Below are 20,017 nucleotides of genomic sequence, written 5' to 3' on the forward strand. Positions count from 1 at the left end.
GTGCAGAACAAATGTATTTTTATCGAATAAATGAAATAATCGTCTCTCAACCATTTTCAAATTATTTGTACGATGAGTAAGCATGACTCACGTCAAAGCAAAGGTTTTGACATTTGCCTATGATATTTGACAGTTGAAAGTGCGCCATTGAATCAAAACAGTAAGACCGAGGGAACGAAAGCGGCGTAGTTTCGAAAATGAAAATCGCATTAACTAATTCACCAGTTTAGTTTATGGGAATTGTGCAACAATCTACCTGAAGATGGCTGAGCTTGTTCTTTACGATATCACCCACAGCAAGACCATTGCTGTGCCGGAAGATGATCAACATTTTGGCCGTCATCTTTTCTTTGAGGTAAACGTTGATTCATGTATGTACATGAAATTTCATGCTTTCTACCAAGTATTATTATCTCGTTCGATTGATAGTGCGACGATAAACACGTTTCGCGTCACCACGGTCTTATCAAATCTGTTAAGGAGGGAGAGATAAGAACGGTTTTCATCAAAGCACTGCATGAAACCAATCACTTATATTACCGTCGCAACAAGTGCGCCGAACTGTTGGAGCTGGCAAAAGACGAAGGCGTTTCGTTGAAAGAGGGCGACCAGTTCGGGCTTCTAGAAAAGTTCTTCTGGTACGAGGTGAGAGCGAAGGAAGATGGTATGAATGAGGAAAACACGCAACCAGCGGAACCTCTGCAAGCGCAGTCCGGCGATGAGGTGAACAACAACGATACAAGGATGCGAACTTCGACAACCAAACGCAAGCCCGATGAACTTCCTAATAGCTCTGAGGAAGCCAGGAGTAGCAAACGGAATCGAGCAAACAGTGAGGATCAATTGCCTTGTTCCTCAACGTCGTCAGATACAACAGAACCCGTAGCCGCCAACGATAGTGGCCCACAAAGTATCAAAACTGAAACAGCTTCGCCTACGTCGACGGTATCCGTAAAGCCTGATCCCGATGCTGCGGGATCTGTCAAGCCCGATCCCGAAGCCGCGGGATCGGTCAAACCTGATCCTGATGCCGCGGTTGACTCTAAAGATGGTATCTTCCAACTACTTCCTACACTACCGGATACATCCACACTGCGGCCATCGTGTGAATTTGGTATACGTTGCTATCGTGGTGGCAGGGATCATCGTGACCAGTTTGCACATCCGGGTGATCGTGACTATCGCAGACCATACTTTCCTCCGGCTCCGGCAGATGCACCATTCTGTCCCTATGGCGCCAGGTGTTACAGAAGAAACCCGCAGCATTTTGTCGACTTTCAACACTACGATTCGAGTAAGTATCTTCCAGTAGTTACAAATGACGTAAATAGTTCATCGCAATGTCCGCCTAATCGCCGTTCGGACAGAAAGAAAGTTTTACCTGAAAAATACAAGGATTTTTTGATGCAGTAGTTTGGTGGGATTAGTGATTTTTATTTACTAACCTTGAATGAGTACCAACTCAAAACATATTCTATTTTTTGTATAACATATTCAACATGTAAAATCCTTGTAGTTTGTCAAATAAACGTAATTCTTAAAAAAAACTGCTAGATAGTCTGTTCTGGTTCTGCACAGATATATATTTTTAGGTACCAACACTCCGGGAACTACACAGAATCCGACAGCTACTAACCGGCAACGTACTGCTGCAACGTATTTCGGGGTTGGAGGCAGCCCATTGTCTGATGAGGAGGAAGAGGACGAATCAATGCTCGATTTCGGTGGCTCCTCGTCGGACGATTACATGCCAGTATCTGGAGACGATGGCGACAGTGACGATTGGGAATCCAACAGTAACATCAGCTCGGTTGAGGAGTGAAATAAATCGCAGGCGTTTACAAAAGTACAAAAAAAAAGGTAACGAATCTCTATTTGATCACCCAAAGTCATCGTTCGGTTTTCATTTTAGTTTTGTTCTTTAAAGAGCAACCCAACTTTTTTCTTATTTACATTTATTTTTGTTTTTTCATATTACACAGTTTTATACAGTAATAAGCAAATTTTGATCCATATTGGAAAGAAATTGAAGAGCACAGAACTGGAAAGAAATTGGTTTGAACTATAGACTGCTGCCGAGCCTCTGTCTCAATATCTCGACCTTATCGGCCAGCCAGCCCCATTGCTTGGCGCTCATTACGGCGCATTGTTTTTGTAGAACGAACGTCTATTTGGGCATCTTCAAGCGCCAGCACCGCGTCGAGTTACGAACCAACAACACCAACGCTGCCCGTTGTTCCGCGTATTTTTCACCGTCTTCGATGCCTCTGATCCGCGACTGAAGGTTGACCGCTCGACGCTGGCAATTCGCCAGGTATAGAATGGTGTGACCTCTATGAGGCAAGCGTTACAGCATTCACATTGAAAATCGAATCTCTATATCTTTGACTCGTTAATACGAGCTCAACAATAAAAACGTTTTCTTTCCGCCTCATCTACTGCCTCCGCTATCCTTTGCCTACAACATAAAAAGAAGATCATACCAATTTTGTATATCTTAATGGTTTTTTACGAGATGAAGGAAGTTTACATAAATGCTATCAAATGATAGTGTTGATTTTTCAATTAGCGATGATAATTTCGATTCGATAGCGTGAATTTCGACGCGAATTGATGCATGTGGGGTTTCTTTGATGTAATTACTTTATTCGTTATGGTTATGTGAACGGTGATGCATTATTGAAACATTGTAAATGACTACAATTACAACAAGTTTATATTTCAAATTAAACATATGCAATAAAATGATTAAAGACAAAATAAAACAAGCACTACTCATTCTAATTGGTTAAGCCGTGGACGATACACCGTTCAATACACATTGAACAAACAAAATTTGAGAAGCGAAATGAGAGCCACAACTTTGCATTACACTTATTTATTACTTCGATTAACGCCAATAAATGGAATTTGAACTAGGCCTAGCCTTTGGTCAACGATTGTGCTAATTACAGACCCAAAATTGACTCCGTATTTTTCCTAAACGTACCTACTTCCTTTGCACTTCCTATCGAAATTTCCCTACTGTAAGAGGACACGGCACTAGTTCTTCACGACCGATTTAACCTAAATATGAGTATTTCGCCAGTGTTTTTGGTAATTTTATTTTGGGCCTTATGATCTAATAGTTTTTGATATAATTTACCATAATGGAAGTCGGTTAATCGCTCAAATCGATAGGTCTTATTTATTTAGTCAATGATTCTAAGAGTAGATTCGTTTTAGAGTTATACTCTTTAAAATAACATCTTTTTACCATCAAGCTTTTGCAATAACTTTCAAGCAGCAGAAAGCCTATAAAATTGCCATTGATCACATACACCGTGAGGAGGGAATGATCCTTTTTGCAGAACGTTGGAACTGTTCATTAAGCGCGCTAGTTGAAGCACCGTTTGTAACAGGAAATCTTCCACCTGGATGGGCACCATAACAGGACCACACCTGCAGAAGTTAGCCCCTAAATACCTAAAGCTTGGGTAAATAGCATTTTCCACTCAATGAGCACTTCTTGAAGGATCGTTTCTATTATTAATTTTGATAAATTAACGTCAAATAATGTCACTTGCTCCGACAGGACGCAGAGTGATGGATAAAAGGCTCAAAAAAAAAATAACTATGACCAACTCGATCAAGCCGGAAGGATGCGTTGCGAACGAAATTTGGCCACCTTGTACGTACGGAAAAAGGAAAAGGCCACAAAAGCCATAAAAGAAGTAGGCAATCGAAGCGGAACTATTTAACATGATTTGCTTGCCTTTTTACTTCCAGCATAAGTCAAGCAGTTGAGGCTACAATCGCCATAGGAAGCTGCGAAGGTAACGATGATTGAATGGGCACTGAAAGAGATGTGTTTGACACAACAACAGTACAACAAACATTGAGGTTACGCACATCTACGGAAGTGAGATCAATTGTGTGACGAAGAAAAAAGCCCAATCTCACAAATTGGACTCACAGCTGACAGTAAGGTGAGCGGAAGTAAGCCAGAGCACCAGGGATAAGAAAGGTCAGCCTTCGCAGAGGAGAGGAGTGGAACGCCGAAAAAGGACGATGCCAAGGCATTCCGCCGTTCAAACGCAAGGCTCTGACAGAGCCCCCCGTTGGGCAACTGGATTTTACTGGACGGAAGAATGGTGCCACCTTCCGTGTTTGTTTATCCTTGAGCATAGGGCCCTGGCCGTTGAGCTGACCGGAAGACATTGTTCGTCCTGCCTTTAAACGACTCTAGGGTGGGCTCTTCGAAGTTTCCGAACGACGAATCATTTACGCAGACGGAAGCGTATCAATTATGGCATAATTTTCTAACCATTACTTTGCCTGTGGTCTTTCACTGCTTCGCCCTAGCCCTAGTGGATAATTAAAACATCAAATCCTTCTTCATCATCGCGTCCCGGGTTGTGCTCTTCTCAGGAACCTTCTGGGCTTATGGCCGGAGCTTACGGTGCCATGCAGTCTGCGGTGGGACCCTAGAGAGTTGCGAAACTTGGTCGACCTGACGAAAACAATGCCGAATACGTCTTGTCCGTGTCTGCACAGTTCGTACATTCGATGTCCCACCAAGTTGTCCTTTTACCTAGAGTCCCTGTACCTTAGAGGGCCAAAGGTAAACGTCGTTGCATACCTATGTAATAATAGGTGAAAGTAGAGATCAACGTAGAAAGAAAGATCAACCGTGTTCGATATCGACAAGAATTATGGCACTTTTCCATTGGGGCCAAATTTATGTTGGCCCGAGGTTTTGGCACGGAATCTTTCACCCTCGCTTTTGTCGTTGAATTACCTCATCAAAACGGTGTTATACTGCAATCGCGTTCGTTCGATTGGCTCTGGTGTCCCACGCAAAAAAGCAATCACTTTTGTTTGTTATGATCGGTTCGCTCAGTGGAGGGAACGCACAAAAGAAGACGCACTGGACACAAAGAGGCCGGAGATCGATCGTGTTACGGAACGTCGTACAGAGCCGGATGATCCTTATCTGCCTTCGCCAGGATCGGGTCCTGCCCGCGGCGAGATGGTTTATCCAAGCGCTGTCTGCTTGGGTGGCGTGCTGGCACCTAGTTTTTGTCCTTAACCCAACTCCACCATTGACCGGGATGTCTTAGTTCGGGCGAAACTAACCACACGGCCCGGTGCTTTCTTCTGCCAACAACTGCGCCACCGTTAATTGCATCACTTTGCGGACCTCGTGCAGCACGGGCGAACCGGCAGGGCTTTTAACAAAGCTATTTTGCGCTATTGTAAGATTTTAATTTCTCTGAAACGTAACACCAGCGCGCAAAGGACACACGGTGCCTACGCGGTGTCGTTGATAATGGCGTGGGTTCGTGGAACCAATCAGCAGACCCTAGCACGAAACCCCGTCCCGTCTTGCGATTGCGGGTCGAAAAGTCCTCGATGATAGTCCACGTTAACCCCCCGGTTGAGTAGGAGTGGTCCTTTCTGATGTGAAGACAACTTCAATCAATTTTTTTTCTATTTGTTTGATACTACAACGAACGAATCGTTCAAATTCTACCAGGTGGCCCTCCAGGACGCAGAACGGGAAAAATTTGTCATACGGCTGTGATGAAGGTCTGCTGCATCGCAACACCCGTTGTAGTGGGAGAAAGTAACCCGACGGTATCACTGGAACAGCATCCTTACAAAACAACATCGCACGTGTTCCGTGTTTGATGTCGTGCATCGTTCGTCCTTTCGATTATTTTGATATTGATTTGTATGTTCTGTTGGTTTGGCTTTTCGCTAAACTGTTTGTGCGGAGCGCTATTGAATATGTTTTTGGATCTGGGCAATGTGGCGCAGGAAAACTATGATTATTTTATTTCTTTTCGTAACAAAACCTCTACATCGTAAAACGTGTTAACTCAATATTAGCGAGTGCATTCATGTGTTAAATTTGTAAAGATGCGTCGAATCCTTCAATACATTACGACCACAGCTTTTGAGAAGAAATGAATTCCAAGTGAAAAAGTCAATATTAATCCATTAGTCCAGTACCCGTGAATTATTGGATTCTTTATATTTCTGCTAAATGCTTTGATTGCTCGAATGCTTTGGTTTTATTAAAGAAAGGCTCGTTTGAAAAATACAGTTCTAGGGTTTAAATTATGTAAACAAAGCTAATTCAGTTAAGGATAATCTAATTAATTAATTAATTAAAAGTCAAACAAAACAGGAATAAATTTACAGTAAAAATAAATTCGACGTCTTAGTAGAGTTTCAGTTTTGTGACGCTTATGGTAAAGTTATGTAAGGTAAAGTTATGAAAATTTATCTCTTCTCCGGTCCATAAAGAAATCGATGTATTTTGCAGACTAGTATGAAGATTATCACAGAATAGCCATTACTTAAATATTCAACCGTGTGATCATACAAAATTTAATAAATAAATTATGTTTTCAGAAAAATGTTAATGTTATGAGCAAAAGTTTCTAGAATAAAGCAAAAAAAGAAATATAAAACGAATCTGATAACGCACTTGGACTTTCACTATCTAACTATTATTCGTCCCATTTTTCTTTCATAGCAGAGTGTATTTGATGCACAATATTACGTCTTAAAGCAGTTTCCGTAAAGATATTGGATGGATGGATGGAATTATAGTGGAGACTTGCCTGAGCGATGTTTTACTGGAGTAGTTATGACAAAAGCTGACTTATAAAAGGCTAGTTAAGGTACGAAATGAGCACTAAACAGAAACGGAAGGAACTGTCGCTATCTTAGTAAAGTATCATCGAAAGTGACTGATCAACTAATTGAGCCAACTAGCAGCATCAATCCAGGGAAAGAACATACTTTGGTTCCACAAGGAATCAAGATTGCATAAATCATAAAATTGAAAGATCATTTTAGTTAAAAAAAAAGATAAATTGATAAATAAATAAAGATAAGTAATTTGCTAGATAAATTGCTTCATATTGTGCCATTTATCGAAATTATTTTGTATATTTGGTTTTATATCGTGATACTTTCTCCAGTGAAAGACTTTCAATGTTTGCATATCTGCTGTGTGCGTCAAATTTTCTCGCACGATTCAATGCAACGAGACCTTACGCACTGCCGCCTTCGGAAGTGTCCCGACGATGGGCGATCCCGATGCAAAACGCGGTGTGCAGTTTCCGGTCTGACGTAAGTGATGGCGCGCTACTTTATGGACGCGTCATTCCATCATCTGTGGACACAAAAAAGGACATATAATAAGATAAATACACACGCCGCTGAAAGGAGGATAAAGCGGGGATAACACGATTAGAAAATCCAACAATCGCAATATATCATCTTGGAACGGCGTGCGCCCCGCCGGGGCCGGGCCAATTGAATATTCGCCTCTCGAAGGCCGAACCCCTCCGCGGGTAGGGCCTCCATAACCATTTGTTGGCCTTTCCACGCTGTTTTTCCACGCGTGTTCTACCCACGGGGCCGGCAGATAGGTCCCCGGCCATCCCAACGCGTCGAACGTCGTATCGGGGCGATCGGGTCTATCGGGTCTATCGGGGTTTCTGCGTCCCCCTTCCCGGATGTGGTCAAACCCGCACCACAACTCCTCGATCACGTCCATTAGGCCTGCGGTGCGTGCGACAATTTGCGACAACGGGTGAGCGAATAAGTGCAACTCTGCCATTTTGGGTTCCGCAGCCATCCTTCGCCGTGCGCTGACAAACCACACACCGCACGCACGGAACCCCTCGATTGCCGACTCCCTCCTCCGAGTAGCTGTCCCTTCTAGCCCTACACACACTCACACGCCGGCACGTATCGTGAACACCACATTTGCTTATTATTTATTAGATCGAATCACAAGCTGCTGGAGAGCGACAGAGAGGCACCGAGATATTGGCACCGTCGGAAGTAGGTGCCGCCGCGAGGGTACCGCAGGAGTCATGGTCGTCCGATAAGGACATTCTCGAGGGGAAAACCGTGAGGGACAAGCGCGGCCGGAGAGCTAGTAACCTGAAGCCACGAAGCGTCGACGAGTGTTTGTGGTGGGCCGTTTGCGTGATGTCGCACCAACTGTCGGCGGAAAATGGCGTGCGCGTATGTGGCTCCTGCTCCTGGGGGTTTTGTGTGACAGGACGAACTGCCGAGGGGTGCAACAATAGCAGAGCCCCGAAGGGCAGAACAGCAACGGGCGCAGCATCCCTCGATGGCCACGGCAGACACTGCGCGATCGTCTTGGGCGGCTTCCACATTTCTCGCCCTTAAACGATGGGAGATTCAATCGGAGGCCCCCGGTCCATTACGCCGGTCGCTACAATTGCCAGCAATGTCCTGCATATTTTCCACTTACATCGCTCAACCCTATCCACGCTCGAACCCTCACGCGAGGGCCGGCTCGGTTTTTCCGCCGACTGTCGATGGCCCTCCCGTTGGCCCAGCGAACCCATTGGGCGTTTTGGATGCGCTCGTTGTGTCGAAAGGGCCGTGTCCCGCGGGCTTGTGACACGCGGAAAAGGGATAACTGGGAACTAAAGATGGCACTCGGCCGGGCCGGGGTACAATAATAGGAGGAAGAACAAAAAACACGTCAGCTAAATTGAATTTACAACCCCTCGGCACCGACGCCACCACCGATTGACGGTCGAGCCTCGTTATGGCCCCCTTCGGGCCGTTAAGGCCCGTCGGAAGTCCCCGTAGCCAAAGGGCGATAAGGCAACCGGTGGCCGTTAACAGACAATTTAGCGTTGGGTCCCGGCGCTGGTTGTTGGTTGATATCTCGTTACTCGAGCGCGATTGTTTCTTTTACGCTGTCATCGTCGTCGTCCTTGAATGCGTCCCGACGCTTGTGGTCAACGGCACAGCCATCTCGCCAATGATTGGAATTACAATCGAAAATTCCGCCGTTTAGTGTGATTGGGACACAATATGCTACGATTAAAATCTGTCACATCTCTGGCCTTGAAACGGCAATTTTAAAATGGCCGAGCCTGATTGAATCCCCGTACTAATGCGCCGCGAGTGCGATAAACAATTGGTGTAACGATTAAAGTAAACGTCGACTTACAGCTAATGGCTTCAAAGCGAATGTTCATTGGTTAATCGTTTATGCCAAAAATGACTATTACTTTTCACTTTCTGAAAAGTGCATCATACAATTCAGCCCAAAATAACCAAAATATAACGAAACCGCGAAACATACTAAGTTACTTAGTAACATGTTTCTCGGTTTTAAGTAAAGTGTTACTAAGTAACAAAAGTTACTTCCAAATCTTCCAATCTAAGTTCAACTAAATTATTCATGCTCGACATAATGCACTTGCTCAGTGATCAATTATCCATGGGCATGACAGAAGAGTAGAAAAATGGTTGTTAATTTAGGATCTAAGGTCTTGAGAACTTTCCTCATAGAGTTGTTAGTTAAGTTATATGAGCGCATCGCTATTGCTGGCTGGAATATTCGGTGCTTGGTTAAAAAGTCCTGCGTTACGAGGTAACAATTAGCTAACCTACACTAATCACGTTAAGCGTATCTTCTAAACCTGCGCCTTACATAGGGCGTAGAACCGTCGCCTGAAAGGTGACACAATTTTTCCCAATAAATCACCATCCCAAAGGCATACGTTCTCCCACGCGATACATCTTCAATTTCGACAATGAACGACTAGGTGAAGAATCAGAAAAGAAGAACATTAATTGGTCCAGGCGTGCGAACGAAATCGAGATCAGTGTCCCTCTGAATGAACCGAAGGTTCCCAGACTTGCTTCTGCAGACTCCATAGACCCGATCGGATCGAAGGAGCGATGAATGAAACCGCAAACTCTCTTCGATTGACTCGAATTTTGTCAATCGGAATCAGTTTTCCCGAAATACCTCTGCTCCGCTCGTTGGGAGAAGAAAGCCAGGCCAGGCTTTCTGGCCGGAGTATCCTCGGGTAATAGCACCGAACCGTTCTACGTACCTTTCTCCGGCACGGATGGAAGGATTCAAATGATAATCTGCCCCGAGACCGTCGATTGACCTACATCGATCGACGGTTTCGCACGATCTCGTCCCCGGGCCAGACCGTGACCGCTGTGTCCACCGTGGCAAGTGTACAAATTTATCGCACGGGCCCAGGGCTTCCGCCCACCCTGGAAGACACCATCACGGTACCGACGACGACGCACTGTCTGGGCCGGGTCTTCATGTCCTTTTCTTCTGTGCCCATTCATGCTGCCATTGAGCGGGGTCTCAGTGGGCCACCCCTCTGTCCCGTGGTTGACCGTTTTCGGCTTTTTGTTGTCCGAAGTTCTTATTCATTTTTTAACTCCCATTCATTCATAAGTTCGGACACTGGCCACCAACACCGGGAACCGATGCTGGAACAAGTTGAGGTGCCAACCTTTCCTTTTTTTGTTTAGTCCTTTCGGTCCTTCTCCACGTGTCTCCACGTCCTACCTGTGCGCCCGCTGCTCTGGTGATGCTCTTCAGAGCTGGACCAGAGGGTGCGTCGCTAGACACCCTTCCGAAGGGACAAATTTTTCCTTTCTGCCTCTCGCCTCGGTCCACTTCAAGACGTAAGTAGCCGTCCCCGGTCCACCCGCTGGCGGACGCTCGGTGGGTTAGGAATGTGCCCGGGACTCATAAGTAACCGAATTAATGGTCATAAATAAAAGTCAACGTTTACGGGAGTCGAACAGATTAGCTCACTGACAGCGAGTGTAGGTGGTACGACAAGGAGCGAGCGAGAGGTAGTGTGATCCACATGGGTCCGAGGCAGGGACAGAGCTATCGGATGAAGGTTGCCTCTCGATGGGAATCCCCTGGTGTGACTTGCTGTCAGCCCACTACCGATCAAGACCAATATGTTCCTGGCTGGCCTGGCTCTCTCTCCATCTGTCTCTTTTCGCTTTTTTCGTTCCATTTCGAGCAACTCGCAGTCGTGCAATAGAGCCTAATATTTTCCCACCTCCAGGCTGGATCTTGGAAACCTTGTCCAGAGCGATAGAGAGAGAGAGAGAGAAAGTGAAGAAAACGGCTACAAAATGGGATAATAGGATTCCGAATGATAATAAAAAGGCGTGCAAGATCCGTTTCTTTTATGTCCAGGCTCGGTTACAGTTTCTCGATATCCTCCCGATAGTCTGCGAGAAGTCCGTTTTTTTCGGTCGCCCCAAACAAAGACACAACTCGACAGGTCCTGCTGAGCCGACCGGAGCTGGTCCGGCTGTCGAAGCCTACGAGGTGAAGTGATGATTATTTTACGACGACATCGTCACGGTTACAGGTAGCCGCGCGGCGAAACGGCGAAAAGCCACATGGGCCCCGGGGTCACACATTGGTCACGCTGATCCGCAACCAGAAATCCCGTGAAGTCAGTGAAAGTCATAAATTCCTCGGAAAGCACTTCGCTGTTGGGCCGTGTGGTTTCGCACTCAAGCGTTTGCCATTTTCTCCTGATTGTGTGTGTGAGTGTTAGTAAAATTGAGATCTCATCTCAGTTTTAGGACAGGACAGCCCGAGCCCTGCGGGTACCTTAAACAAGCCGTCAGCATTGAATCGCTAATTTTACGCCCCACGCCACGCCGGGAGAGTACGTTTACGCATTTTCCACGCAAGATGGCAAGGAATGCAAGAAAAGCGACATAATTATGTTCTAATGAGTCTTCACTGCCATCAGTGGCAACGATTGATCGCTACTGCATTTCACTGTTGGAAGAATAATAAAGGTATCCGCATTTGCAACCATCGGCGATCCGTTGTTGTTCCGTTGCTTTTATGCTCTCGTGCAGTCAAAGTGATTAGGTTTTTTACATTTTTGCAAATCATTGGTTTCTCAAGAACGTTTACAATGCTTTTTTGCAGGGCCAATGTAATGGAAAGGCAAAGAAAGTTTTCTTTGAAATGTGTTTCTTTGATGAAATCTGCACACTCCATATACTTTGCGATCGCAGCGACTTTGTAATTGGCCTAATAAAAAATCCTGAACGTCAAACAAGGGTTTGTTCTGTGTTTGGCGTAGGATTGGACAGAATCCTTCTGACAATTCGTTTGTTTGAAAGAATCAATCGAAAAGAAGAGTCCACAATATTGCAACAAGAAAGAAGTGGTATTGTCAGATCACAAACAGATTTTTTATAAGTCGTAACAAAGGATGGAACTTGGTTAGTGAAGTTTTGATGCATCCACCATATAGTTCGGACCATTCACCGTCTGACTACTACTTAGTTCGGACGCTGTTAAACTCTCTGAACGGTCAAAAATAATCCGACCGAAGTGTCGCTGGAAATTCCTTGGCCAACTTTTTCACCGATAGAACCAGAAAGAGCTTCTCCGGTAGAATTATGAACCTACATGGAAAAAAAATTCATTCATAGTAGATCATACACGAATATGGTTAGTTAAAAAATATGTTTGTCCAAAAAATCAGCCAAAAAAATTCGAGACTTTTTATGTGACCCAATAGTGAGCGACAAAATGATCATAAACGTTCCAACTCCAAAGTTCTCAATTTAAATTATTTATAACTACGACAAACATTTGATTCGAATATCAATCAGTAACATTCATAAAATGTTGATTTCGGCTAGGTTTTGCAGAAAATAAAGCTTAATTTTGTTTATGGAACAAATCCTAGTATGCAGAAACGTTCAGGATTGTTGCAAAATTCATTTAGAGCAGACCATGAACACCATGTACAGAAAAAGACGCCAAAAACAAGGAGAAGAAAAAATCGAACTTCCAAGTCGAATGACTTATCCGTGTTAATCGTCCTTGCAGATTGATATTTTGAACATTGTCTTATCAAAAGACTAGTGCTCCTTCATATACTTCACTTCGTGATTAATACTAGAAAAAGTCGATCCTTCAAACTCTCCAAATCTTTTTGGACTGGTATGGCACCATGTAAGTTCTCTTTACTCCCAACACCTCGAAAGACAGCTATGGGGGTATATTTATTATTTTTATTTAAATTTTAACCTTTACAAAATGAATATCCTTAAATAATTTAGAATAAAGAATATCCCAAACTTGGAATCAAATATCTAAACACCTAAGTCAACGCGTAGAGGACCGGTTCTTGTAGTGTTGAAGGAAGCATCCCTATGGTTAGTAAACATTTTCAAAATACAGTATCCTTGCGCTGCCTGAGGACTGTAGTAAAAACAGTCATGATCTAGTGACAGCCTTCGGGTATGACAGTCGGGAAATTCAGTGTCCATGTCGTCTAATGAATCAATTCTCGGCGTCCGATACTAGTCAGATTGTTACGGGACCAAAACACACTCGCGTATTTCAGTGTTGGTCTTCCAAGCTATAAAACTGTTAGGACCATAGGCTCTAAGAAGATTCAAGATGACCAAGCGAATCATGATTGATGAAACCAAACATGACCAGTTCATCAGTTACATCGTCCAGATGTGTGGCCAACCACAATCGAAAAATAAAAAAGTGCATCTAGATCACGGATAACACCACCAAGGACACTAGAGTTCCTTTCGATCCTTTCAAGAGCTGGAAATGTTTTCGTTTCGGTCGGTGCTTAGTGTCTGGTCTTCCGTTTTGGCCACTTTACAGTAGTACAGTGAAGCTCTGATGCTGCGTCGGTATTAGAGTTGCGGTCAAACTTTGACGTGGTGATTCGATGGGTTTATTTTTGGATGAGCTGAATAGTAATTTTTCATTCAACAAACGGCACTGGTATGTTGCGAAACATCCCTTTCGGAAGGGTGCGTGAAAGGACAAGGATGCGCTCACGAAACCGTAACCATAGAAACACAATTGTTCTCTTTTGTACGTTTGTTTGGTGTATTTTTTCATCAATATTGTATAAACATGTTATAAAACTCTCTAAAGACTACTGTACAAAACTGTATGTTGCTTCTAAAAATATGCGACACCCCTGTGAAGGGCGGCGATTGCTCTCTATCACGACGCCGCCAACGCAGTCTTTTGAGGTCCTGCGGAACGATCACTGGGGGCAACCCGGCGTTAGGCACGGTCAGGCAGAGCCTCAGTACCCGAAGACGTGCGTGGCGTACATTGGCATCAGCATGGCGGCGGCGGCGGCGGCAGCGGCGGCCGACGCCGGCATCAGAGCGTAGGTGTACCGCTCCTGCGGCATGTGCGTCTTCGTGTGCTTCTTCAGGTGATCCCGGCGGCCAAACTTCTTCCCGCACGTCTGGCAGGCGTACGGCCGGATGCCGCTGTGGATGCGCTTGTGGCGCGTCAGCTCCTCGTTGCGGGTGAACGTTTTGCCGCAGCTCGACTCGTCACACTTGTACGGGCGCTCCCCTATTTTGGGTGGACACAACGCCGGTTATTAGTATCACTTCAACTTTCGTCGGATGAGTCGCCTGGATACCTACCGGTGTGGATGCGGACGTGGCCCTTCAGCTGACCGTTGTTGGAGAACGCCACGTCACAGTGGGGACACTTGAACTTCTTCGGTCGCTGCTTACGGCTGGCCAGCAGCTTCGCCTTCGCATCCTCGCTCAGCACCCGCAGGTACTCCTGCTCCATCTGGTCGTACGTGAAGGCGAGTGGATCGAGCGGCGGACAGCCGGCCCCGAATGGTCCGATGGCCGTCGGCCCGGGGTGCAGCTGACGAGCCGCCGCCGGATGTTCGCCAAGATGTTGCTGCTGCTGCTGGTGCTGGTGGTAGTAGTACTGGTAGTACGTGGCAATATCCGGCGAAGGATACTGCATCGAGGTTGGGTCTACGCCTGGGCTGCTCTTGACCCGCGACTTCACCGGGCTGGGGTAATCCATCGGTTCCGATTTGATCGTACTTTGCTCACTGTCACTGTCACTGGCACAGAACGACTCGTCCCCGTCCACTGGATCCCCGGCACGATCCCTCGGCTCCGGCTTCGGTTCCCGGCCGTCCCACGGGCGGAACAGGCGCGAGTAGGTTTGCGGCGGAGCAATCATTTTGGTCGACATTCTGTTCTGGGTGCACTGGTTTTCAACGGACAATCTCCACTCTGCTGCGTGTTCCCGGTTGGCGTGCCGTGCGCAGACTGAGGTAACCTCGCCGGCGGATCGACATATTTAATCGAAAACCCTGCCAGGAACCAACACCGGACGGCGGAAGGAGACGCGAGATGCTGTGTGCGAAGGGCGAGACGGAACCAGTGCGAGAAGGGATGGTTTCTCGTTTTGTTGTTCCTTTTTTCCGAAGGGTTCCCTTTCACGGAGCGGTCGGACCAGACAGACAGACGTCGAGGCAACCCCGGGGCTCCCGAGGCAGCCGCCGAGGACTTCGATTGGGCCACGGCAAGCACGGGGCAGGTCACGCCAGTCAGGTCTCGACAGCCAGCCTCCCTGCCAGGAGGGTGCGAAAAGAGGGCTATTCCGTTTCGGCGCAACCACGGCAACCACGGCTGCAGACCGGATCGTTCCTCCTCCCATTTATTTGGCCCTTTTTTTACATCCCTTCCTTGTTCCACTCGATCCGCACTCGATACATTCGCTCGGTCTCCCTTTCTGGCGGTCTCCGGGACCGGGCATGTCCTTCGAGCGGGTGGGGGGGTTCCGATGTTTTCGGTTCCGCCGATTCCACACACAACTCTCAAGAGCAACACGCACCGTTCCCGGTTTCCCGGTTGGTGTGTAATCCGCCGCCCTATCGCACGCCGATAATTCCCGGCGGTCGCGCCAAAAGAAATCAATTTGCAGAACCACGTGGGGTGCGCTTTCCGCCTAGCGTGAGGCGGCTCATTTACATTCCCCGGGTGCCCACCATGTCATATGGGGGGCCATGCTAGGGCACGGGCACGCTTCGTCTGAGATAATGGACTTAAGGTGCTCCAGATATGGGCGATCGATCAATTTCGGCGAACTGTCAAAGAGCGTGCCCTCGGTCAGTGAAACCGTTGGTCCAGCGGCCCGGGGACAGCCGCCTCTCTTGGGCACTTGGGCTAATTTTGACGGATCGACCGCTGTTGCGTAGGACACGCTGCGTCCATTGTTGCGGCGATCGCGCGCTTTACACCCGTCGTCCGATCGAGCCCTCGGCCGGCTGGCCGGCCGGCAGGCTATTCGAAATTTATTAGTGGTTTTTATTGCGTTGTCCTTACCCCGGTTGATCCTTCGCCGATGTCCTTTGTCACCGCGTCAAGCTGAAGGACCGCGCATAGCGCACAGAGAGAGAGAGAGGAACAGCCGGAGAGGGTGTCGGAGAATGCGGTCGATTGCTCATTTCTCGACGGTGCGCAAAAGTGCGGTTTCACTTGGTTTCTGGTTGCTGGCTCCTCTTTCCGAAAAATGGATCACTTTTTGATCCGTTTCACAAAAATGACATACCGGGGCAAAAGAAGCAAAAAAAAACTGCATCATTCCAATCGCCGACGTCACATTGTTTGACGCAAGTCCCGGTTTTGGGTGCATTTTCCGTTTTTTTTTGCGTTGGTCCGATTTGGTCCTAGAAAGCCCAATTACGGTGCCTAGGGCCGAGCAGATTCCTCGTATTTCTGGATCTGGGATTCTATTGTTCCCCCTTTTTGACGCGGCGGACACAATAGCGGACACTTCAGCTTAACGGCAATCGAATGATCGATAGCGCACCGCGTCGGCGCAGAGATTCGTCGGCCACGCAACATCGGTCGTCGGTCGAGCCAAATTGTGTAAGGCCGGGAGGAATGTAGGAGATTGCGACTGCACAAGTAAGTTCGCGGGTGAGCCAAACATGCATCTTTGGGCACCCTTCGGAACAGCTAGCACGGATTTCTTTCATAACTACAAACATATCGTGATGTCAAGAACAGGGTAGCGTTGTCCACTAGGGGGCTTGTAAATGTTTTTAATTCTAACCACACACATATTTAACCTTTTTTTTGCTCTAACCACCGTACATCTGGCAAGAGGGAAGCATTTTAGTGCCGGCAGGATGTATGGTACAATGATAAGCTACTTTCTATGAAGGATCTGTTATCAGAAGTTCGCGTAAGGACGTGGGTAAATCTAGAATATAAAGAATTTTTCGCTGTAAATTCTCATCTAAAATCATGTTATGGTTATGTAATTTCTTCTTCAGTATATGATCATTTACATACTTCTGTTGTTTTTATAGGGGCAACATTCCATTTCCATTTCCATCTTCTCCTATTTTGTTGACTTATTTTTCGATATTTTAATGTGCTAATTATAGAGCCATAGGATAATCAGGAGCCATAGGATTAAAGGATCAGGAGCCATAATAGGAGCCATAGGATTAAAGGATAATCAAAAATAACAGTTGATGGAAAACAACAGTTGATCAAAGGTTATCCGCAATGTTCACAGTAACATGCTTTAGTCTACCTAATTTAGTGACAAATCCAACAACGGACCGGGACGTATTTATACATTTTTGAACTTTGATGTCCTGCATCCCCGAGCCGCGCAGGATGTCCATTTGAACCCTGATACGGCATCAACTTGTAAAACATAAAGAATGATTACGATCGTACGGGTCCTAAGATTGTTTTGCTTATTTTTTGTATTTGAAACAAATGATGATTATTGTTAAATACGACTTTCAAGTGTTTTAGAGATTCGAGAAATAGATGATTTTGTATTTTATTTATAGCTGGCTTTATAAATAAATAGCTTTAACATTACAAGCTCCCGAAACAAGCTTCTAACCTTTCATGTACCGCGATTCTTAGTGCAGATGTAGCTGCTAGTTTCATGTTGATAAAATATGCATTTTCGGTGCAGCTGATCATGAACCGGTTTAGCTTGGCCTTTATCGTGTAAAACGATTATCCCTGGCACCAGCCTTAGAGCGGCATCACAAAGGCTTCCGGACAATGTCCTAGCACGATTAGGGCGTTTTTTGTAATCATAATTTACGTCCGATATTTGTTGACCACAGGAGCCAGCAGACACCGCGGGCCGCCGAATGCTAGCACCTTTCCGTCCGAATGGGTCACGAGCGCGTGCACGATAGTCACGATCGACGTGTTAGCACGAGACAAACGGGTGTTTCTTTTTAATGCTCGTCCCTGCCAGACGGAAATATCGAAAAGTGCCTCCAAAAACCACCCCATAAATAACGTATCCCGTGCTCTGTCAACGTGCGCGGCAACTTGACGAAGCGTACGCACCTTGACCGCGTCCCGGTCCGCATCCTTGAAGCCATTGTCCTTGTGGTTTAGCCGCGGCCACAAGCTGCGGTAGCGGTCCCGACTTGCGTTCCGAGAATTAATCACTCGTGGCGGAGGGCTTTCTTTGCGGGATCGCCAAGAAAGACGACCAAAGGTGAGTCTGTGGCGGGTGCCATCGGGATCGCCGGGTGTGTCCTTAGGCGCGAACGCTGCGGCCTATTAATGGGTTTCCCAACACACAGCGCACGGCCGTTGGTCAATGATTTTCGAAAAGGGCAGTCGATCCGCACAGGAGGACCGCGTTCGGTGGCTGCAACATTTCACTATAAGCCTACAAATGTCCTTTTTCCTGTGAGCGCTCGCTTCGAGACGGTTTGGCTCGCGTTCGGCGGTTTTTATTGACAAACGTTAATCGACACCACGGTCGGCGCGGTTGTTCGAGGGCTGACAAGAAACCCCGTAGACAAATGCTTTCTGGGCGAAGGCAGTGGGCCCCCCTGCCCAGTTTGCCCCGGCATCAGACAGGGATGCGAACCTCTTAAAACCGAGGGGTGACGAAGGATATGCTACAATAATGGTGGCCAGTTCGCACGCCGCAACTGGCGTGCGTTTTTCTCAAAATGGCGGAGTCGTTTACATTGGTCGATGTGCCAGGGGGAGACGGCACAGTGCGACCATTATTTTCGAAAGCCATTTTGCATAGACGCAATCTCCCTCCCCGGCGGAAGAGAACTGCGCACGGATGTGCGCTTTCGAATTCTTTGTTTTATTTTCAATTTTTTCAATCCAAATATAATAGTTTTTGTGCTTTCGTATTGTTTTGTATGTCTAACTTGACTATCTTATTTTGCGTGAGATTGCAAAGTGATGAGTAACCATTTCTTATGCTTTAAAGATCAAAACATACAAACCTCAATCAAGTTCACTACATGCAATATTATTATCACTATTGACTGTTTTGTTTTACGTTAGCATTTGATTATTTTGAAGACAACAAATTAATTCAAGTTTAAATAACTTTTGTTTTCTATGCTCCTAACGAATGTGTCCATGCAACGAACAACAAATGTATCAAAAAGGATCCCCGGAGAAAAACGATGTAACTAATGCATGGAAGCATAAAAAGGGCACATTTTGTGTAACTTCCTAAACTACTAACTCGTAAAGGTAATCGAAGAAAACAAACCTAGCCTCGAAGACCATAATGAGTGGGTAAAAACGAGTAGTTCTTCAATGTGCGAAATATGCTCAGAGAAACCATATTACCATTACTTAACCTAGCATTATTAAATTAATAAATTTTCAATAGAATTCTTTCCATTTCCTCCGATCCAAAACCGAACCATAAGCAGATCATTTATGACAGCATTTCCTGGAAAGTTATTCATCAGTTTTTTAGGGGTTTTTGAAAGTCTATGGTATTTTCGATTATATTTGATATTTTATAAATTGCAAAAAGGCTTGAAATTTTGTTTGCCTTCGAAAACGTACAGCCAAAAATTTGAGACATAAGGCAGCTTTTCTGACAATATAATGTTTGGTCCATATGCGAAAATAGCAATTTTAACATATCGAACCTAATTCGCTGAAAGCCTTAGAAAATATGAGATGAGAATTTTAAGAATAAAATGCTTATCCAGGTCCCGTCATTTTCAATAGTAATGCTTTTTTGATTAAGGATTTGTGATAATATCGTTGATTTAACAAACACATTTATTTTTAGAACAATAATGTCAGAATAATGAAATTCAAAGGTAGCAAAGAATAAAAACTGTTGAAGCCTGTTACCTGTAGATGTACTTGTATTATGAGTGCTTTGACAACAAAAATTGTTTACGAAGCACAAAAAACCTTACAGCTCGACATGAGGGTTGTGAATACTCATCGCCTCGGGTTTGTGGCACTCCGAACGGTCCTTGAGAATTAAAGCAAAAGAATCTCCGACGAAAGGACGTGCAGCTCAAAAGCTCATTAGGCCCAGCGCAGTCCAGTTGACCATTTGCAAAGC

At 45.8% G+C, this 20,017-nt stretch overlaps 2 protein-coding genes across 3 annotated transcripts; one reads left to right on the forward strand and one right to left on the reverse strand.

Moving 5' to 3' along the window:
• Positions 1-152: 152 nt before the first annotated feature.
• On the forward strand, positions 153-2,751 carry LOC128271711 (aprataxin and PNK-like factor). Of its 2 annotated transcripts, XM_053009329.1 has the most exons (4): positions 153-355; positions 430-1,294; positions 1,593-1,860; positions 1,983-2,751. In XM_053009329.1, exons 1-3 carry the CDS (start codon positions 263-265, stop codon positions 1,820-1,822), a joined length of 1,188 nt encoding a protein of 395 aa, XP_052865289.1. In that variant the 5' UTR covers positions 153-262; the 3' UTR covers positions 1,823-1,860; positions 1,983-2,751. The 2 variants fall into 2 exon arrangements, with proteins under 2 accessions (XP_052865289.1, XP_052865290.1); XM_053009330.1 differs by lacking the exon at positions 1,983-2,751 and having other exon boundaries at positions 1,579-1,732.
• An 11,180-nt stretch (positions 2,752-13,931) lies between these two features.
• Positions 13,932-14,863, reverse strand: LOC128273852 (zinc finger protein 358). Its single transcript, XM_053011908.1, has 2 exons — positions 14,287-14,863; positions 13,932-14,212 (listed from the first exon to the last, which is right to left on the reverse strand). Exons 1-2 carry the CDS (start codon positions 14,861-14,863, stop codon positions 13,932-13,934), a joined length of 858 nt encoding a protein of 285 aa, XP_052867868.1.
• Positions 14,864-20,017: the final 5,154 nt, after the last annotated feature.

Source organism: Anopheles cruzii, chromosome 3 (genome assembly GCF_943734635.1).
Source record: "Anopheles cruzii chromosome 3, idAnoCruzAS_RS32_06, whole genome shotgun sequence".
Classification (NCBI taxonomy): Eukaryota; Metazoa; Arthropoda; class Insecta; order Diptera; family Culicidae; genus Anopheles; species Anopheles cruzii.

Coding starts and splice junctions, on each gene's coding strand:
- LOC128273852 (XM_053011908.1), bottom strand. CDS start 14,863: ATGTCGACCAAAATGATTGCTCCGCCGCAAACCTACTCGCGCCTGTTC. Junction 14,213..14,286: donor CCACGTCCGCATCCACACCG/GTAGGTATCCAG, acceptor CACCCAAAATAG/GGGAGCGCCCGTACAAGTGT.
- LOC128271711 (XM_053009329.1), top strand. CDS start 263: ATGGCTGAGCTTGTTCTTTACGATATCACCCACAGCAAGACCATTGCT. Junction 356..429: donor GCCGTCATCTTTTCTTTGAG/GTAAACGTTGAT, acceptor TTCGATTGATAG/TGCGACGATAAACACGTTTC. Junction 1,295..1,592: donor CTTTCAACACTACGATTCGA/GTAAGTATCTTC, acceptor ATATATTTTTAG/GTACCAACACTCCGGGAACT.